Raw genomic sequence first — 24,508 nt, forward strand, 5'->3', positions numbered from 1 at the left:
GGAGTTTCTGCGGGGAACCACCGCTATTGGGGCCAGCGGTGATTTTAATATTTCGCTGCAGCCATAAGGCGATTTAGGCAATTCACCCTGGAGATGCTCACAACTGAGCCCAGCCCCTAGGCGTGCCTGCCCCTGTTGACTCATTCTTCTGGGCTTCGGGTCCATAGCCCACATCCCATTGCCTGCGTCTGGGCCCCATCACTCTGCAGAGTGACGCCTGCCCCGCGGTTTCGCGGGCAGAAACCCGACGATCTGAGTCCTTAAGTGTGAAGCGAGAACCTGCGGTTCTCCCCACCCTACCTCCATCCCTTACTCCTTGGAGCATCATCTCTCCAAGCTTCTTCTTCGGGTTAGAGCCCAGGGGTCACCAGCTACCTGCCGGATTCGGCCTTGCAGTGGGCGGAGTGATGTCACCGGTTGCCAGGCAGATTTCGTCTGGCTGGTAGACTTCATGGTTAACACATTTTGCGGACGGAGGTAAGGGGAGAGCCAAGATAGGAACCGAGGGGGGCCTGTTTTAGAGTTCACGTTCTTAGCCACTGTGCCATAAAGATGCAACATTATGTAAAGCTTCAATATCTAAAAGAGGGGGGAGCAGGTTCGCAGTAACCTGATGGCGTAGACTACAAAGTGTAGACGAGGACCTGGGTACTGATGGAAATTAGGATGTGATAAAGTGGAATTTCAAATGGGTGGACAAAAACATGAATTATTCAGTGATTGGGTTGAAACAATTGGCACCTGGGAAAGATTATGCTCCTTACATCACAATACATTTCAGATGGGTCAAGGATCACACTATAAAAGATGAAAACATAATTCACTAGGAAGAAACATGGGCAGACATTTCTATAATCTTGGCACGGGGAAGGGCTTTCTAAGGATAACATAAAAACAAGAATCCATAAAGGAGAAATTTGGTAAGTTTGACCATATAAAAACGAAATCTCTGTAGGGAAAATAATAAGAAAAGGGATGGGCTAAATGTGTAAGGGGCATTAAGGAATCTACTCCTGAAATCATTGTTGCACCATATGCTAACTAACTTGGATGTAAACTAAAAAATAAATAATTAATTAAAAAAATAAGAAAATAAAACAAATTAAAAGGCATCAAACTCATAAAAGTTCATTTATAACAAAAAGCTTAATTTCCCTAATATACCAAGAATTTTTAATTTTTTAAAATATTTATTGATTTTTGAGACAGAAAGAGAGAGAGAGAGAGAGCAGGCTGGGGAGAGGCAGAGAGAGAGGGAGACACAGAATCTGAAGCAGGCTCCAGGCACTGAGCTGTCAGCACAGAGCCTGACTCGGGGCTTGAACTCATGAGCTATGATCATGACCTGAGCCGAAGTTAGAGGCTTAACTGACCGAGACCCCAGGTGCCCCTTCATTTGTTTCTTAAATTCCACATATGATTAATCTCATATTTTTAATACTATAGTTTCTCCATGCTACATTGATGGTAATTTATTTCCATATGTCTCTTTCTAGTTTTCTAATTGGTTATTTAACCCATCCATTGATGTTTTTAATCTTTGTGATTTTTCACTTCTTTTTGGTTCTTTTACAAATACCCTGATCATTTCTGAGTCTTTTGTATCTTGTTTTTAATTTCAACTCTTTTTGTCTTTAAATATACTAAGCATATTGAGTTTATATTATGTACCTGTTAATTCCAGTACATTAGGTTTTTGAAGGTCTAATTCTACTACTTTTTTTTTCTTCTAATCTTCCCTTAGGGTACCTTTTTCCTTGCATATTTTGTGATTTCTTTTTGTGACCTCATGTTCATGAAACGCTATGGGGCTTGGGAGAGGTTGTGTTTCCCCCAGAGATTATGTATATTTACTTATGACAGGTGCTGGAGGCAAGGTTGCTATCCACCGGCATCTTTTATATTAATCTCAACTGGGTTTTTCAGACTATGCATGTGTGAATCTGAACCAAAATTCCATGTGAGAGAAGGTTTCGGGTTACAAATTCTCAAAAAAAAAAAAAAAAAAAAAAGACATTATTTGCCTGCTATCAGAAACAGAAGCAATACATACATATTTTCTTGCTATCTAACCCTTTCATAGCTTTCTATGTGTGGGGATTTCCTTTTCTTCCATGAACCCAAGTTCTTCTTTAGTCTTCACCTAAACTTTAAACCCAAAATCTCTAGGTTCCTACACTGGCATTTACTAGCTTTAACCCTTGCTGAATTCAAGCTTAGGTTTAATTTTTTTTAAATGTTTATTTATTTTTGAGAGAGAGAGGGAGAGAGAACACGAGCAGGGGAGGGGCAGAGAGAGAGGGAGTCACAGAATCTGAAGCAGGCTCGGGCTCTGAGCTGTCAGCACAGAGCCCAATGTGGGGCTGGAACCCATGAACCATGAGATCATGACCTGAGTCGAAGTTGGAGGCTTAACCGACTGAGCCACCCAGGCGCCCCAAGCTTAGGTTTAATTTTTTTTTTTAAATTTTTTTTTAACGTTTATTTATTTTTGAGACAGATAGAGACAGAGCATGAACAGGGGAGGGTCAGAGAGAGAGGGAGACACAGAATCTGAAACGGGCTCCAGGCTCTGAGCTGTCAGCAACAGAGCCCGACGCGGGGCTTGAACTCACGGACCATGAGATCATGACCTGAGCCGAAGTCGGCCGCTTAACCGACTGAGCCACCCAGGCGCCCCTAATTTTTGAACCTCTTAAAGATTTCCCTTAATTTCTTCTAAGCTCATCTATGCATTTAAAGAGGATTGTTGGGGTGCCTGTGTGCCTCAGTCGGTCAAGCATCTGACTCTTGATTTCAGCTCAGGTCATAATCTCACAGTTCATGAGTTCGAGCCTCACCTCAGGCTCTGCACCGTTAGTGCTTGGGATCCTGTCTCTCCCCTGCATACTTACTCTCACTCTCACTCTCTCTCACCCAAACAAATAAACTTAAAAAATTTTAAAGAAATAAAGAGGATTGTTGAAATATACTTGATGTTACACTTTAGGCGTCTTAATCTATGGTGTGTCTTGTTTGTCTTATTTTGTTGTCATATTGCCTTCAATGAAGTCCTCCTTGAGTCTTCAAACTCTGAAGTTAACCTCTACTGTCTCCCTCATTCTCTGGCAAATATCCTTCCTTCAGGCTCCTAGACCACCTTAGGAAAAATATATAATGTTGGATAAAGGTTTAAGCTCCTTGGTAGACTTGGTAAATTGATCAGCTATTCCTGCTTAAGAGAGACAGGAGGAAGTCACCAATTAGCAGATAGTTAACCACTTTGCCATAATCGGTAACTCCACTGCTTTCTGAGACTATGGTCTCTTATCTGTTTCCTTACAGGAAGGGCCAGGCAGAGAGGGCCTGGGATTCTAGCATTTGAATTGAACAAAGTCAATGGAAGGCAAGAGTGGGAGTTGGGCATTTTTTTTTCATGACGAAAGCAAAGTTTCACGGGTACTAGCACCATTTTTACCTTAGTTTCGTAGGGATCAGACCTGACACGTACCACCAATTCCAAGAGGAAGGCAGCCTAGGAGAAGTAGGGGTCAGCCGTCACCATCAACCAAATACTGGAGGTCAAAGAACACTATTATTATGTGTCTGGTGAGGGCAAGTGTAGGAGATGCAGAGAATGACTGCTGTGTTAACCTCCATCTGGCCAGAAAAACTTTCCCAGTCCAGGAAAACAAAACATCTTTGAGTCCAGTTACATTAGCAATTGCTACTTTTACCTTTTCTAACGTCAAGTTGCCAGCCGGGGAGTTCCACTTTGAAAAAAAAAAGTGATGTTTTGCCAAATAAACCAAGTCTTTATTTCCAAGATGAATTACTCACATGGCAGAGAGGTTTTTCCCTGGTTATTTATCCATTTTATCAACCTTTTGACTTTGCATCACCTGAAGCTGTGGATGGGGCTTCAGCGAGTTCCCTTTAGCTTCAGGTTTGAAGATAACTGTGACCTCACTGTGAATCACAGAGACTGGAAAAGCCACATCAATGAGTGTGTACAGGAAGTAGGCAGGGATAGGCAAGATGGTAATGACGATGGAGATGATGAGCAAGACTTTAGCCCATGATGGGTAAGTTCGGATCACCTCATTTGACTGTGGAGAAAGGGAAGATTTAGAATACCCAGTTTCTCTGAAGAGGAAGGCTACAGAGGTTGGGGGTAGGGACATGAACCGAGACAAGAGACTAGATAACTGGGTCCCCAGGGAACCCGAGAATAAGGTGGCAGAGTCTTAGAGGCCAGAGAAGATCACAAAGTCCTCACCCGCTCCCTAAGGGGTTCTGGGGTCTGAGAGAGCGGCTCACAATGCTTGAGTCCCAGGCCAAGTAGGTGATGTTCTTCCGACACAGATGAATCAGGGTGTTTACAAACAGGACTAGCAGCACAAATGGAGACAGAAAGCACCACAGCCAACGAAAGATGGGGGAGATGGGGCGGCCCAACATGATAATCAGGTCTGCAAGGAACCTGGGAAGAAGGGCCACAAGGCTTTGGAGGGGCCTGTTCAGGCCTTTCCCAGCCTTGTGGAGGGGTCAATCCAAACCCAGCCTGGGAGACAGAGCTTCACGTTTCTTAAACGTTTCTGTTCACCTCCACAACCAGTTTTCTTCCCTCTAATTCATCTCGTTTCAGTCTGATTTCTGTCCCAGCCTCAGGATTAAAACAAAACAAAACAAAAAACAAAACAAAAACATTTCTCTCCTCCATCACCCTCAGGACAAAGGCTGAGTTCCTAATGTAGTTTCTTCAATCCCACTTATCCAGCTTTCTTTGGTGCACCTTCTTAACCCCAACATATATGTACATTGGGTTCCTTTTGCCTAGAATGCCCTCCTTTTTTCTTTCCCTTGACAAACTCCCCTTCATCTGTCTCGATTCTGTTCAAGCATCCCCTCCTTGCCTGACCCTTCAATCTTCTTGACATAACCATCTGTGTTCCCAGAGTACCCTCGGCTGCCTCTATCATAGGCTTACTACCCTGCCCCCCAAATCCGCTTACATACATCTCCTTTGGACTCCGAGAGCAGAAACGCGGTCTAATTTATCCCAGTATCCCCAGGGCTCACAAGGCCTGCCTGCCCCTTGGGCACACTCTGGGTAATATTTGAGAGTGAGTGTATGAATCAGCAACTGATGCCAAGAACCACTATCACCTAGAAATGCTGCCACATTTGGATTACACAATGCTTCTCAAATGCTAATGTGCAGACAATTTACTTGGGGTTCTTGTTAAAATTCAGATACAAAGGTCTGGGGTAGAGTCCAGGGTTTTATATTTTTAATAAACTCTCAGGCGATGCCAATGCTATTGGTCCAGAGCACATTTGAGAAGTGAGGGACTGTATGCCCACACTACCCTGGTTAAAAGTAGGGCTCAGGAGCTGCTAGGAGTTGATATAGTCTGTTCACTGCTTTTCCATTTTACGGCTATTTTCTCCAGGCATCAGCCCAGGCCTTCCTCCTTCCCACCCTCCTGGGGGCTCTCCATAAGCCCTGGGATCAGAGACCTGGCAGTGAGAGCAAGAGGGGCCGACACTCCCTAGAGACCCTAGCTGTGTGGGTGTATGGCTGGAGATCCTGGGCTTGGGACATCACCTCCTGGCTCCATAGATCCAGGCCATGGCCACATTCTCCAAGATGACAATGAGGAGGAGGGGCAGAGATGCCCAGTAATCATCCAGCAGGTTCACATAGTAGCTGCCAGAAGGTCTCACAAAAATGAGGCTGCCCAGGAACATAAGCACACAGATGCCCACTGAAGGAAAACATCAGATTTGTATCAAGGTCAGAATTCAGACTAGGTTATAAAAGAGTCCCAGTGGGGTTAAGCTAGACAATGGCCATAGGTGGGAGTGGGGTCATAGGTCCGAGTACCTGTAAGCAGTTTTGTCTGTTTCCTGAGGGAAGCGAAGGTATCCTGGAGAGGGGTAATAATGCCCTGCATGATCCCTATCATGGTGCTCAGCCCCAGGTTTGCCAGCAACACGAAGATGACGATGGCCCAGAGAGTGGATCCAGAAAACACAGAGATGGTATCAGTGATTGCCACAAAGGCCACACCAGGACCCTCCATAACCTGTGAGTGAAGGGAGGAATGGTAAGGGCTCTGAGCTCATTCTGTAGAACCCTAACTGCATTCTCCTCTCCTCCTCTAGGAAACGACCTGTAGCACTGTCGATGGACATTGTTAACCTCCTCTGGCCTTGAGGCATGAGGACTTCCTCCAACAACAGCTGCTAGTCTGGCAACTCTTTGGGGATGGGGTGAACAGGCTTAATATGAACTCTAGTGCTTGGTGCTCTGGAGGCTACACGTGCATTATCACAGAAGGATACTGTGAACCTTGGTCCTGGTTGTTCAGGATGCTGCTGAGAATTGCCTTTCTGAATTCTAGAGGCACCTAAGGAGAGCTGACGTTTCTGGTGTGCTGGGGGCTTTGAAGGGAACATTTGGACCCCATCCCCAACCCCTACCTACCTCCTTCAATTGTTCAGATAAGTTGCAATTGGACAAATGGGGAAGGATCATGCTTTTCATTTGTTCAGGAAGGTTCTTGAACCATTTGGGGTAGATGGAGCTTGGCTCATAATACAGACTGTCTGGGGGCTGGACCTCAGGAGGCAGCACCCCGGTAACTATCAGATTCATCACTGTCTTGGCATTCCTGGGGACAGGGGTAGAATCACATAAAACCATTTGGCCCTTTAAGATAACTTCTCTCTTATCTTTCACACAAGAAGGAAAACCACTAGTCTGGAGTTTTTGATCTGGTTAATGTGCAGCCTGCACTGAAACCTGGGTCTCCAGGGTCCTGGCCCTCACTGCCTGACACCTACTTTCATAATGTGTCTGCGGGAGGCCACAGAGTTTCTGCCTTAAGACCTGGAGGGGTCTTTGCTACAGTGTCATGGAGGGCTTTAGGACCTATACCTCCTACTAGACAATTTCAGGATGACGTTAAAGCTTCTCAGCTTCCTTGACCTGCTGGCCTCTCCAATCTCTTAATGTACAACTCTTCACCTTCTCTATTTTGGACATACTCAACCATTAAGCCTGCTTCCACTTGCCATGCTCCCCATTGCTCAGTATCTCTGGCACGTGGTGTTCTCTCTGCCTAGCACCACCCACTCTGATCCCAGTCTACCCAAATTCTACCACTATACCATTCTCCATATGCAAATTCCTACACATCCTTACTCAGCCCCCCAAACTCTGTTTACTGCCATGGAAAGCTATTCAAGATTTACTTCCATAAGGGCAAGTCAACAAGCTGCAGAAAAGTAGTATGGTGTGATCCGATCTTTTTAATGATATGTTTTTATATGTAGGTCTATGAATGGGAAACATTATGAAAGCATGTTAAGTGGTGGTTATTTGTCAGGAGACAGACTCAGCTTGGGATTGCCTCCACCGGAAGGTCTTCTCTGACTGCCCCAGGAAGTTAGTGGTTTGCTCTTCTGTGTCTCTTCATCATCCCTTACTACCAGTTATCATCTACTTTGTGATTATCTTTAGTATCTGCTTCCTCAAAAGACTGTGGTTTTCTTTAGGGCAGGGATGGTGGTCTGCCTCACCATTGGTTGTGTTTCCAGAACTCAACACAGGGTTGGCAGATAGGAGGTGTTTTATAAATGTTTCATGGATATTTTTTAGAATGAATCTTATAGGAGAAGAAAATCAGGAATGGGCTCTGGGGGCTCTGGTGGTACTGTGGGTCTTTTTTTTTTTTTTTGCCTCTTGTCTAATGATTCAGCTAAAGCTATTCTCCTAATTTCCCATGACAATCCCGTTAAGAATGGGGTGAACACACCATTGAAAACCTCTGAGTTTGGGGCTTTACTAGTTTAGAAAGGCAGCCCTAAAAGAGACAGAGTTGGAGCGATTCAGGTGTTTCTACAGTTTAGGATGCTCCCATTTGAGGGTCCCATACTGACTGAGCCTAGATGGGGGCCTAGGCTGGAATTCCACCAGCTATTTCTAAGACTGGTCTTTTTGATGATCTGCATATGAAATATTGGGCTCACTTTACGTAACATTTGTTGTTGTTCTTTGTGGCCAAGTGGCCCATTGTGGCAAATACAAACACCATGGCGGTCAGTGAGGCAACCAAGTTGAGGAGAGCCACAGCAAAGGCATCCATGACACAGTTGTTGGATCGAGGGATGTATGAGCTGATTGCGATGAAGCTGCCAAAGCCGTGGCCCATGGATAAAAAGATCTGGTTCCCTGTCCGGCGCCACACTTCCACAGAGTACAGAGCTGGCACCTGGGGAGAAGTACCATGCAAACTGGGATATAAAGTGAGGAGGGGTCTGTGATCTGATGGAAGATGAGGAGGGGGTGAAGGAGGGAACTAGGAGGACCTCTACCAGACTGACAACCATCCTGTCCCTGACAACCCCCCATGTGGGTAAGAGAATTCAAGGGCAGGGGACACCTCACCTGGGCAGCCAACAAACTGTCGAGACCAAATTTTGCACCCTCCAGCGTGAGACTCCGGATAAGGAGACAGAGAAGGATGAAGTAGGGAAGGATCACTGAGACATACAGCATCTGAGTGGGAAGTATGATTCAGAAACAGAGTTCAGCAAAGACAGATGCTGGGACAGTAGGATCAAAGGCTACTGAGTCAAAGGTCATATTAGTATGTGTTAGAAGGTAGAGGCCTACAGGCATCAGGTTAGGAGAATATTAGGGGGTCTCAGGTAGAAAGGAGTCCATCAGATTAGTAAGTTAGAGAGTGGCTCACCTTTCCAGAGGACTTGGGTCCTCTGATCATGGAGATGCAGATAATTAACCAGGTCACAAAGACAGAGACACTGAGATGCTTAACTGGTAGCCCACCCATTTCGATTTTGTCTGTGGCCTTCAATACATTCTGGTACCAAAAGTACGTAGTGGATGTTGTCCGCACACATTCAGGATCTGAGGTGAACTGGGCATGGAGGAAGCTGCAAGACCACGTGACTCCCCCTTCCAATTCCCCTCCACCTCCTCCTTCCAATCTCATTCAACATCTTCCTGCTCATCCCAATTTTCTCAACAATCTTCTTCCTTCTTCATTTCCCTATCCTTTTTTCAGCCCTCCCAATTGCCCTTTTCTTCCCTCTCTTCTCACCGTAAGTACTGGAGTTCCTCAGTAAGGGGCACACTGACCAAGGCAGTGGAGACTGGAAAGACTGAACTAAATAGAAGAGACTCCAGGCCATGAGCACACTGTAGTACAAGCCCACAATGCAGCACACCTAGGGACCAAGGAGAATTCTGGAGACAGGAGAAGAAAGGTAGGCCAGCAGAAAGCAGGGGATCTGACAGAGGACTGGGAACTGAAGAGACTTGACCTGTGGAAGTGAAGTCATGGGACCCATCCCAGGACAAGGGTCAGGGTGGGAATGGGGTGTAAAGGGCAGGCCGGGGCAGCCCAGGACTCCTCACCATGAAGCTGGTATACCCCACACCACCAATCCAGGGGCTGATGACCTTCCATACACCAATGCTGCCCTGACGCATTCTCTGACCAGCTGCCATCTCCAGGAATAGAAGAGGAACCCCGATCAAGAACAGCATGAGGATGTAGATGATGAGAAAACTGCCTGTGCAAGGGAGTCAGGAGGGCTCTGAGAACCACCTGGGTTTTCAGTGCCTAGACTTCTTTGGGGGCCAGGAAAACACATTCCTCCCGCCCCCCGTGACCTCCCTCAGGGCCACAGGCATCAGGGCTCAACTGTTTCCACATCCCTCATAGTCCCAGGTGTCCCTTCTCCCCCAATTTCTGGAAGACCCAGATGCTTAGTTTCCAGCCCACCCTGGACCCAGGCCTCCAGCTCCACCATCCTCATGAACCTAATGTTCAGCTACCCTGCTCCCACCCACCCAACATCCTAGGTGTTCAGGTACCTGCCTCCTGTCCTAGTCAGGATCCCAAATCCCGCCCCCCCCCCCCCCCCACATATCTCAGAGACCTCGGAGTAGCAAGGACAGTCCTTTGGCTCCTCACCCCCTTATGGGTCCATGATTCCTGGTCCCCAGGCTTACCACCTCCGTTGTGAAAACACAGGTAAGGAAAGCGCCAGATGGTGCTCAGCCCCACAGAGAAGCCCACCTGGGCCAGAAGGTATTCAATTTTATTGGCCCAGTATGGTCGATCAGGGGGGGCTTTATCCTTCAGTTCATCACTGTCTGTGGTCTCCAATATTTCATCATTATCTTCATCAGACCAAATGTTTGGTGACAGAGTGTCAAGCTTCTGTCCCTTCCCCATCAATTCCTCAGTAGGCAACTCAGACTTTAATAGCTGGGGAGTTGAGGAAGTAATAGTCAAGGATTTGGAGTCCGAAGGTCTAGATGTCTGGGATTTCTCATCTTGGCCCTCCATGTTTTCACTAACAGTTGTTATCCAGGGTGGACTCTAGTTCCTGCTTCTGCAGGGGTGAGGCCTCCTTCCTTGTTGACCTTAAGGACATCAAGAACTACAGACTTTAGATATATGAGCTAAGTAAAGACAAGACTAGTTGTACAAGAACCCCTGAGGCCTCCAAACCCTCTTATCCTTATGTGGATACGAACATGGAGTTCTCCACCCTTGAAAACATACCAAGGATATGCCTGCCTTTAGAAAATAATAATTTTAAAACAATACTATGTACAGTAATGCCAACAGACATAACATGTGTAACAATAATTTTAACAAAAGATGGGCAAGACCTTTACACACACACACACACATTATTGAGAGAAAATAAAATTAAGGGATATAGCATGTTTGTGAACTAGAAGTCTTAATAGTAAAACAATGTCAATTATCCCCAATTGATCTATAAATTCAATGCAGTTCTTATTGAAATCACACCAGGGTTTTTTGGGCAAATTGACAAGCTGATTCTAAAATGTACATGGAAGGGCTCCTGGGTGGCTCAGTCAGTTGAGCAACCGACTCTCAATTTCAGCTCCGGTCATGATCTCACGCTTCATGAGATCAAGTCCCGCATCAGGCTCTGTGCAGACAGCTTCAGATTCTCTCTCTCCCTCTCTCTCTCTGCCCCTCCTCCACTCATGCTCGCTCTTCCTCTCTCAATAAACAAACATTTTAAAACAAATAAATAAAGTGTACATGGAAAGCAAAAGGCTTAGAATGATTAATACAATCTTGATAGAGAAGAAGCAAATGTAAAGACTAATTATAAAGCTACAGTAATTAAGAGAGTATGGTATTGGCACAGGGATCTATGGCATAAATAGATCCATGGATCAATGTGCTGCAGTTTAATATGGTGCCTACAAGCCACATATGGCTGCTTAATTAAAATTAAGTAACATCAATGATTTATTTCCTCAGTCATACTAGCCATGTATCAAGTGCTCAGTAGCCATACGGCTACCATACTGGAAGGACAGATATCAAACATTTCCATTACCACAGGAAGTTCTGTGGATACCACTGGGAGATTTCAGAAACTCACACAAATATAGGTGCCTGATCTACAATAAAGACAGCACTGCAAAGCTGTAGAGAAAGGGCATTCTTATCAATGAATCATTGGTTGTTAGAGGAACTGGATATCTACACAGAAATAAGTGAACCCTGGCCTCCCCAACTTCACATATTAAACAATAATCTATTCAGAGAAGATTGAAGTTCTAAATGTGAACGATAAAACAATAACATCCCAGATGAAAAACCTAGGAGGGTATCGGCATGACTTGAGTGTAGGCACAGATTTCTTAAATGGGACACAAAAAGCACCAATCATAAAGGAAAAGTTTGACATATTGGATTAAATTAAAACTAGAAACTTCAATGGAAACAACAGTAATTGAATAAACAGACAAGCCCTAAGGCAGTGGAAGATATTTGCAACATACATGGTAGACAGAATAATGCCCTTCTCCAAGATATCCACATCCTAATCCCTAGAACCTATGAATATGTTACTTTACATGGAAAAAGTGACTTTTCAATATGGTTAAGTTATGGATCTTGAAAGGAGATTAGCTGGATTATCTATGATGGTCCCAATGTATTTATAGGATCCTTATATGGGAAAAGGAAGGTAGAAGAGTCAGAATCCAAGAAGAAAATGGGATCGCAGGAGCAGAAGTTGGAGTAATGCACCTTGAACGTGGAAGAAGGCGCCATGATTCAAGGAATGCTAGCTGGAAAACTCTAGGAAATGGATTCTTCCCTAGATCCTATGTAAGGAACACAGGAACACTGACACTTGCTTTTAGCCCAGCCAAATGGATTTCAGATTTCCAACCTCTAGAATGGTATGATAATACATTCATGTTGTTTTAAACCACTAAGTTTGTAGTTATTGTTAGAGTAACAGTAGGAAACTAACAAAATATATAACCCCAAAAGGGCCTGTTTCCCAAATGATATTTATAAAAGAAAGAAATATCTATAAATAAGAAAAAGTGGACAAGCTAAAAAGTGGAGGGAAGGGAAAAGAAAGTTTGAATAAGCTTACTAATAAAGGCTTGTAATATATACAAATCAATAGCCATAGGAAATGGTGGTCATTATTCAACTTCACTGGTCAACAAGAAAATGTAACTAAAACCACAATAAGAACAGATGGATATATATGTGATAAATTGCATAGAGTAAAATGTTAATTGTAGAACCGAGGTTGATGGTTATATGGATGGTCAGTGTATAAATATTCCAACTTTTCTGTATGCCTAAATATTTTTTCAAAATAAAATGTTGGGGGCGCCTGGGTGGCTCAGTCGGTTAAGCATCTGACTTTAGCTCAGGTCATGATCTCACACTCTGTGAGTTTGAGCCCCACGTCGGGCTCTGTGCTGACAGCTAGGAGCCTGGAGCCTGCTTCGGATTTTGTGTCTCCCTCTCGCGCTGCCCCTCCCCTGCTCATGCTCTGTCTCTGTCTCAAAAATAAATAAAAACATTTAAAAATAAATAAATAAATAAATAAATAAATAAATAAATAAAACAAAATAAGATGTTGGGAGGAAATCACATGAGATCACTACATACCCACTAGATGAGCTAGTATAAATGAAAAAGTCTGATTAAACCAAATGATGGCTTGTGTGGAAACTTTTGGAACTCACGTACACAGTTGGTAGAAGCAGAGATTGGTACAACTACTTCAGAAAACTAGTTGAGGGGTGCCTGGGTGGCTAAGTTGAGTGTCCGACTCTTGATTTAAGCTAGGTCATGATCTCACGGTCATGAGATAGAGAGTCCCATGTCTGGCTCCATGCTGGGTATGTGGCCTTCCTGGGATTCTCAATCTCTCTCTCTCTTTCTGACCCTCCTCCCTCAAAATAAATAAACATTAAAAAAAAAAAAAAAACTAAACTAGTTGAATGTACCTACATACTTTATTTTCACATTTTACAATCCATTCCAAAGTGACCATCTAACAAATGTGTACATGAGTACACCAAAAATCATGTTCAAGAATGCTAATAGTTGTACTATTCATAACTGCCAAAACCTGGAAACAACCCAAATCTCTTTCAATAGTAGAATGGATAAGTAATAGTATATTCATATAACGGGTATACAATAATAAAAAGAGTGAACTGCTGATATGCATAACAACCTGCATGAATCTCAGAAATATTACTTTGAGGGGCGCCTGGGTGGCTCAGTAGGTTGAGCATCTGACTTCGGCTCAGGTCATGATCTCGCAGTTCATGAGTTTGAGCCCCGCGTCGGGCTCTGTGCTGACAGCTCAGAGCCCGGAGCTGCTTCAAATTCTGTGTCCCTCTCTCTCTCTGCCCCACCCCTGCTTGTGCTCTGTCTCTGTCTTTCAAAAATGAATAAACATAAAAAAAGAATATTACTTTGAATGAAAGAAGCAAGGCCCAGAAAAGAACACAGTACATAATTCCATTTATATGAAGTTCAAGAAGAGGCAAAACAAATTCATGGTGTCAAAAGCCAGGGTAGTGTGCTTACATTGTGATAAGTTATAACTATGTGATAACTATAATTACGATTTGGACATACTTGAGATACTTTAAAAAAAATTTTTTTAAATGTTTATTTATTTTTGAGAGAGAGAGAGCACAAGTGGGGGAGAAGCAGAGAGAGAGGGAGACACAGAATCCAAAGCAGGCTTCAGGCTCTGTCAGCACAGAGCCTGATGCGGGGCTCAAATTCACAAACTGTGAGATCATGACCTGAGCTAAAGTCGGACACCTACCGACTGGGCCACCCAGGCGCCCCTGACTTGGGATACTTTAATGAAAGTTTATCTTAGGGGTACCTGGCTGGCTCAGCCAGTAAAGCATGCAATCTTGATCTCTGAGTTGTGAGTCTGAGCCCCTATGTTGGGCATAGAGCTTACTTAAAAAAAAAAAAAAAGGTTTATCTTAAAAATAAACATTGGAAAAATAACTAAAAACCCTGGATTTCTATAAAGCAATAATAAACAGAAAATATATTTTATTTGTTTTGTTTTATTTTAGAGAGAGAGAAAGCATGAGTGGGGAGGGGGCAGAGGGAGAGAGAGTCTCAAGCAAGTTAGTGTGGAGCCCAACGCAAGGCTCAAACCCACAAACCATGAGATCATGAGCTGAACCAAAATCAAGAGTCGGCTGCTCAAATGACTGAGCCACGCAGGTGCCCCAAAAAGTAGATTTTAAAATAGAAAGATGGCACTCACAACAGCAACAAAAACTATATGGCATCAAGAAATAAACCTAAACGTTAAACCAAGACCTTAAATATGCAGAAACATCTCATGTTTACGAATATAAATACTCAATACTGTAAGAATGGAATTTCTCCCCAAAATGATTTATAGATTGAAGGCAATTCCAACCAAAATCTCAACGTAACTTTTCATGAAAGCTAAAAAGATTTTACAATTTATATAGAAGAATAAAGTACCGAAAATAATGAAGAGACTGACACTAGTTCTTTGTTGCTGGCCAAGATGAAGTAAAGTAATGATACGCAGCCTCTCCCACTGATGACAGATAAAAATCTTAAATAGCATATAAGAAACAAGAGCCTGTGAACTTTGAAAAGTAAACTGAAAAAAAAAAAAAAAAGCAGACCAGGGATTTAAGTTAGAACTTGAATAATGACTTATAATGAGGGAGGGGTGAATTTCATATTTCTTTTCCCTCCTTTGTCTCCTGATCCAAGAATAAGCCAAACCATGTAACTGTGCAACAAGCACCAACAGCAGATACTCTAGGAGAAGCCTCCTATTTCCAAAGGATCAGGAAAAGAAACTCCTATGTATTAGAGAGTAAGGGGGTAGGGACATTACTAATTTTCCCTTTTCACCTCAGAGGCTCACCTCTGCACTACACAAGCAGGAAACAAATGTGAAGAAGAGCAACAAGGTTCTGAAAACTGAACAATGATATAAACCAATGCTCAAGTCACAGACCAACCCCAGGGCGGCACATGCTAATCCAAATAGCACAGCAAAGGCTTTAGAGATTGAACTAACGTTGTAACCAACACCCACAGAAGATGGGACAGAACCTGCCATCTGAACCTACCCAGGTTGATGGCCTGCTAAAACAAACAAGCCAACAAAATCCAACATTCTCCAAGGAATACTAACAGGATCCTGAGTTTGCAATATAATACTTAAAATTCCCAGGATACCGTCCAAACTTACTCATCACTTAAACACACACATGTGAAAAATCTGACCATTTCCCAAGGGAAAAGACAATCCACAGATGTCAACCCTGAGATGACCCAGATGATGGAATTTTTAGACAAAGACTTACTATTTTTAAAAGTACAGGGGTGCCTGGGTGGCTCAGTCAGTTAAGCATCTGACTTTGGCTCAGGTCATGATCTTGTGTTCATGGGTCCAAGCCTTGCATAGAACTCTGTGCTGACAGCTCAGAGCCTGGAGCCCATTTTGGGGCACCTGGGTGGCTCAGTCGGTTGAATGTCCAACTTCAGCTCAGGTCATGATCTCGTGGTCCGTGAGTTCAAGCCCCGCATCAGGCTCTGTGCTGACAGCTCAGAGCCTGGAGCCTGTTTCAGATTCTGTGTCTCCCTCTCTCTCTGCCCCTCCCCTGCTTACGCTCTGTCTCTCTGAGAAATGAATAAATCTTAAAAGAAAAATTTAAGTACTTATATTTTTCCAGCTTTGAGGTATTATTGATAAGTAAAAATTGTATATGTTTAAGGAATAACATGTAATGTTTTGATATATGTATACATTGTGATATGATCAGCCCATGAAGTTAATTAACTTATCCCTCACCTCACAGTTACTCTGTGTGTGTGTGTGTGTATGTGTGTGTGTTAAGAACACCTAAGATCTTCTCTCTTAGCAAATTTCAAGTATACCTTATTAACTATAGGTATATTAGCTATATCACCATGCCATACATTAGGTCTCTAGAATTCATTCAGCTTATACCGGAAAGTTTGTACCCGCTGACCAACAAACATCACGTTTCCTTCACTCCTCATCCCCTGGTAACTATTCTTCTACTCGCTGTTTCTAGGAGTTCGACTTTTTTTAGATCCCACATATAAGCAAGATCAGCAGTATTTGTCTTTCTGTGCCTGGTTTATTTCACTTAGTATAATGACTTCGAGGTTCATCCATGTTGTCACAAACACCAGGACTCCCTTCTTTTCTAAGGCTATATAATACTCCAGTGTGTGTGTGTGTGTGTGTGTGTGTGTGTGTGTGACATTTTCTTTATCCCTTTGTTGATGGACACTTAGGTTGTTTTCATATCTTGGCTATTGTGAATACTACTACAATGAATATGGGAGTGCAGATATCTCCTCAAGATATTAATTTCAGTTCCTTTGGATATGGACCCAGAAGTGAGATTTCTTGATCATACGGTGTGTCTATTTTTAAGTTTTTGAGGAATCACTATCCTGTTTTCCATAATGGTTGCACCATTTACATTCCTACCAACAGTATATAAGTGTTCCGTTTTCTGCACATCCTTGCCAACACTTATCTTTTGATTTCTTCATGATAGCCATCCTAAGGTCATGAGGTGATCTCCCACTATGGTTTTGGTTTGAATTTTCCTGATGGTTAGTGATGTTCAGCACTTTTTCATATACCCATCAGCCATTTGTATGTTTACTTTGGAAAATTGTCTATTTCGGTGTTTTTCCATTTTGTTTATTTTTTTTTGCCACCGAATACTGTGAGTTCCTTGTATATTTTGGCTATCAACACCTTATGGATATATGGTTTGCAAATATTTTGTCATTCTATAGGATGCCTTTTCATTTTGTTGATTTCATTTATTTGCAGAAACTTTTAAAAAATTTTTTTTAATGTTTTATTTATTTTTGAGACAGAGAGAGAGCATGAACGGGGGAAGGGCAGAGAGAGAGGGAGACACAGAATCGGAAGCAGGCTCCAGGCTCTGAGCCATCAGCCCAGAGCCCGACACGGGGCTCGAACTCATGGACCGCGAGATCGTGACCCAAGCCGAAGTCGGACGCTTAACCGACTGAGCCACCCAGGCGCCCCTGCAGAAACTTAATTTGGTGCTGTCCTACTTGTTTTAATTTTTCTTTTGTTGCTTGTGCTTTTGGTGTCATCCCCTGAAAAACCATTGTCAAGACCAATGTCAAGGAGCTTTCCCATATGCTTTTTTTTCTAGGAGTCTTAATAGTTTCAGGTCTTACATTTAAGTCTTTGACCAATTTTGAGTTGATTTTTGTGTATGGTGTGAGACAAAGGTCCAATTTCCTTTTTTTGCATGTGAATATCCAGTTTTCCCAACACAATTTATTAAAGAGACTATCCTTTCCCTCATGGTGTATTCTTGATACCTTAGTTGACTGAACATATGTGAGTTTATTTCTGGGCTCTCTGTTCTGTTCCATTGATCTGTGTGTCTGTTTTTATGCCAATACCATACAGCTTTGATTACTATAGCTTTGTAATATAATTTGAAATCAGGAAGTGAGATGCCTCTGGTTTTTTTCTTCTTGTTCAGTATTGCTGTAGTTACTTGGGTCTTTTGTGGCTCCATATGAATTTTAGAATTTTTTCTATTTCTGTGAAAATTATCATTGGAATTTTTATAGGGACCCCATTTAATCTGTAGATCACTTAGGGTTATATGGGTATGTTGACACATATTATTTGTTACTAATTCTTCCAATCTACAAACACGGTATCTTTTAAATTATTTGTGTCTTCAATTTCTTTCATCAATGTTTAATAGATTTCAGTGTACAGATCTTTCACCTCCTTGTTTACATTTATTCCTAAGTATTTTATTCTTTTTGATGCTATTGTAAATGGGATTGTCTTTTTTTTAATTTTTCAAATTATTTTTTTTATTTTAGAGGGAGAGAGCACAAGCGGGGGAGAGGGACAGAGGGAGAGAGAGAGAGAGAGAGAGAGAGAATCGTAAGCAGGCTCCATGCTCAGCACAGAGCCTGTCGGGCTCAATACCACGGCCTTGGGATCATGACCTGAGCTGAAATCAAGAGTTGGACACTCAACCGACTGAACCAACCAGGCGTCCCACACAGGCTTGTCTTCTTAATTTGTTTTTCAGATAGTTGGTTGTTAGTGTATAGAAGTGCAACTGATTTTTGTATGCTGATTTTGTATTCTGCACCTTTACTAAATTTTTTTTATTAGTTCTAACGGTTTTTTTTTTTAAGGAATCTTTAGGGTTTTCTGTATATAAAATCATGTTATCTGCAGATAGAGACAATTTCACTTCTTTCTGCCCAAATTGGATACCTTTGATTTCTTTTTCTTGTCTGATTGTTATGGCTAGGACTTCCAGTACTATGTTGAATAATCATGGAAACAGACAGCATTTTTATCTTGTTCCTGATTTTAGAGGAAAAGCTTTGAGTTTTCACCCTTTAGTATGATGTTAGCTGTGGGCATTCATATATGGCCTTTATTATATTGAGGTACATGCCTTCTATACTAATTTGTTGAGAGATTTTATCATAAAATGATGGTGAATTTTATAAAATACTTCTTCTGCATCTATTGAGATAATCATATAATACTTTCTAAATTTTTATTTATTTTTTTAAATTACATCCAAGTTAGTTAGCATATAGTACAACAATGGTTTCAGGAGTCGATTCCTTAATGCACCTAACCCATCTAGATAATCATATGCTTTTTATCCTACATTCTGTTAATGTGATGTATCACATTTATTGACTTGCATATGTTGAACCATGTTTGCATCCCTGGGATAAATACCACTTGATCATGCTGTATGATCCTTTTACCAATTCAGTTTGCTAGTATTCAGTTGAGGATTTTTGCATCTATGTTCATCAGAAATATTGGCCTGTAATGATCTCTTCTCATAGTCTCCTTGTCTGGCTTTGGCATCAAGGTAATAGTGGACTTGTAAAATTGCTACAGTCAAGTCCACAGACAGCAGGTCTGTTATCAGGCACAGATGGGTATGGCTCCCACAGATCCCTGACTGCACTTGCACCATGTCCCTAGGAAAGTCCCTGGGTGGGAAGATTGTCTCTGGAACTGTGGTAGAGCAGGGCTGGAACGGGGTCACAGGGTTGCTTCAGGTTCTGCAGTCAAGAACTAGGCCGACAGGCCTGCCATTAGAGGCTCAGAGGGGCAGGTCTGTCACCAGTTTCCTGGGTGGTCAGAACTGGCTTCCAACCATGTCAGAGAGGAGTTGTCACTGAGTCTCAGGGCCATTTCAAAGTATGTAGCTGGGACTGGCTTCAGGGTCCACAGCCAGGACTGAGGTTGGTAAGCCTACTATGAGGAGAAAAGACCAGCAGTGCTGGATCCCTGGGTAGGTAGGACTGAGATCAGGGCTGAAACAAGGTTACAGAGCTGCTTCAGGATCCAAAGTCAGAACCAAGGTTAGCAGGATTGTTACCAGGAGCATGTCTCCCATAGGGCCCCTGTGCAAGCATGTCTGACTCTAGACTGGCAGTTAGAGTAGGGCTTGAGCTGGGTCACAGGGATGCTTCAGGATCTGCAATTGTGTCCAAGGTTGGCAGGCCTGATACTGGTGGCGGAGATGACCATGGCTCCTCCTGGTGCCTTGGTGGATGGAACCGGTTGCAGGACTGCAGCCAAGTGGGGTTGGAGCCAAGTCCATAAAGAGATGGGGTTATTATTCTGTACCCAGCACCACATTTGGCTGGCTTTCCACCAGGGTTAGAGCCTGCTTCCTGAAATCAGTTTTCCTTAGTCCTGGGCTTTCCTGGGGTTTCACAACCTCCTACTAGGATCCCAAAGCTCCCACAAAGGCACTTTTTTTTCTGTGGATGGCTGCTGGATTGTTGTCTGTGTGCGTGTTGAGGGAAGTGAGCTGGGGACCTCCTATTCCACCATTTTATTTATTAGGAAAAAAAAAACTAAATGAAGACATTAAAGAAACTATTATACCCATTCTCCATTAGGTAAAGGTGAAAACTCTCGAAATTAATGGAAAAACAGAAGTTCTGAGTAGAGAAATAGAAACTAAAAAAATAACCAAATGGCAATTTTAGAGCCAAGAGGTAAAATATTGCAAATTAAAAATTCATTAGATGGAATATGAAGATAGGACATTAGAAATGATCCAATCTGAAGAACAGAGAGAAAAAAAATTGCAAATAAAATGAGCAGAGCCTCAGGGACCTATGAGACAATATCAAAAGTCCAAGAATGAGGGAGAAAGAGATTGTGGGAAAAAAAGTCTGAGGAGTGCCTGGGTGGCTCAGTCGGTTAAGCGTCCGACTTTGACTCAGGTCATGATCTCATGGTTTGTGCGTTTGAGCCCCGCGTTGGGCTCTGTGCTGACAGCTCAGAGCCCGGAGCCTGCTTTGGATTCTGTGTCTCGTTCTCTCTCTTCCCCTCCCCCACTTGTGCTCTGTCTCTCAAAGATAAATAAATGTAAAAAGGAAATTTAAAAAATCGTGAAAACTCCCCAAATTTGATTAAATATATAAATTTAGATTCAAGAAGTTCATCAAATCCCCCCCCAAAAAGCCATATCATATCAGTCACATCATAACTGTGCTGCTAAAAGGAAAAAAGAGGAATCTGTAAGGTTAACAGAGAAAAACAACAGATTACATAGAAGGCTATAACAATCAGAATTGTGGATTTCTCATCATAAAAGATGGCAGCCAGAAGTCAGTGGAATATCTTTAAAGTGCTAACAGGGAACAAAAAAAAAGTATCATCACATAATTCTATATCCATCAAAAAAAAAATACTTCAGGAATGAAGTGAGATAAAAACATTCTCAGTTGGGGGGACCTGGGTGGCTCAGTTGGTTGAGCATCTGACTTGGTTTTGGTTCAGGTCATGATCCCAGGGTCATGGGATCAAGCCCTGCCTGTGTCAAGCTCCATACTGAGGATGGAACCTGCTTAAGATTCTCCCTCTCCCCCTCTGCCCCTCTCCACCACTCATGCTCTCTCTCTCAAATTAAAGAAGAAAATAAAAACTCAGATAAAGGAAAACTAAGAGAATCCCCCACTAGCAGACCTGCTGTAACAGAAAGGCTAAAGAATGTTCTCTGGATTTTAGTGAAATGGTATCAGGGGAGAATTAGGAACTCCAGAATCTCTCCTTCAGAGAGGAACAAGAGAGACAGTAAACAGTGGGGTAAAAAAAAATGGACTCTTTTACTCCTTTTAAAGACTTTTTAAAAATGTTTGCAGTTGAGAGGCACCTGGTAGCTCAGTTGGTTGAGCACCCAACTTCGACTCAGGTCATGATCTCACAGTTAGTGAGTTCAAGCCCTGTGTCGGGCTCTGTGTTGACAGCTCAGAGCCTGGAGCCTGCTTCACATTCTGTGTCTCCCTCTCTCTCTGCCCCTCTCCCATTCATGTGTGCATGTGTGCTCTCTCTCAAAAATAAACATTAAATAATAAAAATAAAATGTTTGCAGTTGAAAGCAAAAAAATATATAATTGGTAGGGGAGGCTTTCAATGTATATAAGCATCATACATATGATAGCTATAAAATAAAGGGAAAGGGTCCCATGAGGTTATAAGGCTTCCACATTTATGTGAAGTGATATTAGCTCAGGTAGTCTGTGTGAAATTGGAGGTGCATAATATAATCAATCCTTAGAACAACCACTAAAAAACTTAATTCAAGGATCTATAACTAAAAAGCCAAATATAAATTCAAATGGAATACTAAAAAATATTTAAATAAGTCAAAAGAAGCAAGAAAGACAAAACAGAGGGAAAAAACAGAGAGGACAAATAGAAAACAAATAATAAAATGGTAGCCCTAGATTTGACCATAGCAATAATATATTAATATACGTGACATATTAAATGTAAATGACCTAAATAGATCAATTAAAAAATAATGATTATTAGCTGGGGTGGGAGGGGTAGATCCAACTATATGCTGTCCACAAAACACACACACACACACACACACACACACCTTAAATATATAAATAGATTAAAAGTTTAAAAAAAGGTTTTGGAGGGAATGATGAAAATGTTCTGAAATAACATTGTTATTATAACAAATGCACAATGCTCTGAATATGCTAAAAATCACAGAGCTGTACACTTTAAACGGGTGAATTTTATGACATGTAAATTATATCTCAATAAAGCTGTTTACTGAGACATAAATAAATGTAAATTTATTTATGCAATGTCAAAAGAAATCTAGAGTGGCTGTCTTCATACTATACAAAGCAGATTTCAGAAATTAAAAAAGAAAATTCACCAGAGTCAATTCACCAAGGAGACAAAACAATCCTGAATGTATATATACGTAAAATATTGCTCCAAATACATGAAGCAAAAAATAATAGAGATGATAGGAGAAATAGAGAACCCACTATTACACTTTGAAACTTCATCACTCTTGTCTAATTCACAGAACAAGCAGACAGAAAATCAACAAGACGAGAGAAGACCTAAATAACATTATCACCCAACATAATCTAAGTTGCATCTCTAGAATACTCCAACAGCAGAAAACACATTTTCAAATGAATGCAGCAATCTGCCAAGAGACATCATATCCTGGCCCACAAAACAAGCCATAACAATTAAAAAAAATAAAATCACACACAGTATGTTCTCTGGCCATAACAGAATTAAACGAGGAATAAAAAACAAAGACACCTTGAGGGGGTGTCAGTCGGTTGAGTGTCTGACTCTTAATGTCTGCTCAGGTCATGATCTCACGGTTCATGAGATCAAGTTCCACCTCCAGCTCTGTACTGACAGCGTGCAGCCTGCTTGGGATTCTCTCTCTCTCTCTCTCTCTCTATCTCTCTGCCCCTTCCCTTCTCATGTTCTCTCTCTCTCAAAAATAAATACACATTTAAAAAATAAAAAAACAAAAAACAGGGCGCTTGGATGGCTCAGTCAGTTTAGTGTCTAACTTTGGCTCAGGTCATGATCTCGAAGTTCATGAGTTCCAGCCCAGTGTCAGGCTCTCTGCTATCAGCACAGAGCCCCGCTTCAGATCCTCTGTCCCCCTCTCTCACCACCCCTCCCCCGCTTGCACACTTTCTCTCTCAAAAATTTAAAAAAAAAAAACATTAAAACACACACACACACACACACACACACACACACACACACACAAACCAAAAAAGCAAAGATACCTCAAGACCCCCACATGTCTGAAAGTTAAACAACACTCTTAAAAATAACCTATGTGTCAAAGAGGAATTATTAAGGGAAACTGGCAAACATTATGCACTAAACAAAAATAAAAATATAACATGTTAAATTTCTGTGTTGTAATTAAAACAGTGTTTGAAAGGAAATTTATATCACTAAATGCTTATATTGAAAAAGAAAAAAAGGAGAAATTAAGACATTCTCAGATAAACAAAAACTGAAAGAATTCATTACCACTAGAACTGCCTACAAGAAATTTCATGGGAGATTTGCAGGGTGAAATGAAAGATACTAACTATATGTTAACTTGAGCCATATGAAAAAATAAAGATCTCAAAAAATATAAATTATAGGTGATTATAAAAGCTATTATTATTATAACAACAGTTTATAACTCTACTTTTTATTTTCTACATGAAAGAGATGATTTCAAGAAGCCAATACATTTAAAAAAATTTTTAATGTTTATTTATTGTTTTGAGAGAGACTGACAGAGTACAAGCAGGAGACGGACAGAGAAAGAGGTAGAAGACAGAATCCCAAGCAGACTTCCTGCTGTCAGTGCAGAGCCTAACATGGGGCTCAAACTCATGAACCGTGTGAGATCAGACCTGAGCTGAAATCAGGAGCAGACCCTTAACTTACTGAGCCACCCAGGAGCCCCAAGAAACCAAAAGATTTTTAAAAATTGCAATGGACAGATATTCTAAGCAGAAAACCAACAAGAAAACAATGGCTTTGAATGACATAATGGACCAGATGGACTTAACAGATATATTCAGAACATTTCACCCTAAAACAGCACAATATACATTCTTTTTTCTTCTAATGTTTATTTTCTTTTTGGGAGAGCAAGAGACAGAGTGCAAGCTGTGAGCTGGGGAGGGGCAGAGAGAGGGAGACAAAGAATCTGAAGCAGGCTCCAGACTCTGAGCTGTCAGCACAG

General features: G+C 41.9%; 1 protein-coding gene across 4 annotated transcripts in view; it reads right to left on the minus strand.

The window, feature by feature from the left end:
* Positions 1–3,773: 3,773 nt before the first annotated feature.
* The window catches only part of LOC106988669 (orphan sodium- and chloride-dependent neurotransmitter transporter NTT5-like), a 33,607-nt gene continuing 12,872 nt past the window's right edge, over positions 3,774–24,508 (minus strand). For 3 of the 4 annotated variants that reach the window (XM_027038069.2, XM_015087134.3, XM_027038065.2), the window contains exons 2-12: positions 10,031–10,447; positions 9,431–9,588; positions 9,114–9,240; positions 8,745–8,920; positions 8,438–8,548; positions 8,020–8,261; positions 6,473–6,659; positions 5,870–6,071; positions 5,591–5,750; positions 4,300–4,462; positions 3,774–4,088 (exon numbers count right to left, since the gene is read on the minus strand). In XM_027038069.2, the coding sequence (XP_026893870.1) occupies positions 3,843–4,088; positions 4,300–4,462; positions 5,591–5,750; positions 5,870–6,071; positions 6,473–6,659; positions 8,020–8,261; positions 8,438–8,548; positions 8,745–8,920; positions 9,114–9,240; positions 9,431–9,588; positions 10,031–10,370 (2,112 nt within the window). In that variant the 5' untranslated portion in view covers positions 10,371–10,447 and the 3' untranslated portion in view covers positions 3,774–3,842. Of the gene's footprint in view, positions 4,089–4,299; positions 4,463–5,590; positions 5,751–5,869; positions 6,072–6,472; positions 6,660–8,019; positions 8,262–8,437; positions 8,549–8,744; positions 8,921–9,113; positions 9,241–9,430; positions 9,589–10,030; positions 10,465–24,508 lie in introns of all 4 variants that reach the window. The other variant, XM_027038066.2, reaches the window with a different exon arrangement.

The sequence above is a fragment of the Acinonyx jubatus genome, chromosome E2 (genome assembly GCF_027475565.1).
Source record: "Acinonyx jubatus isolate Ajub_Pintada_27869175 chromosome E2, VMU_Ajub_asm_v1.0, whole genome shotgun sequence".
Classification (NCBI taxonomy): domain Eukaryota; kingdom Metazoa; phylum Chordata; class Mammalia; order Carnivora; family Felidae; genus Acinonyx; species Acinonyx jubatus.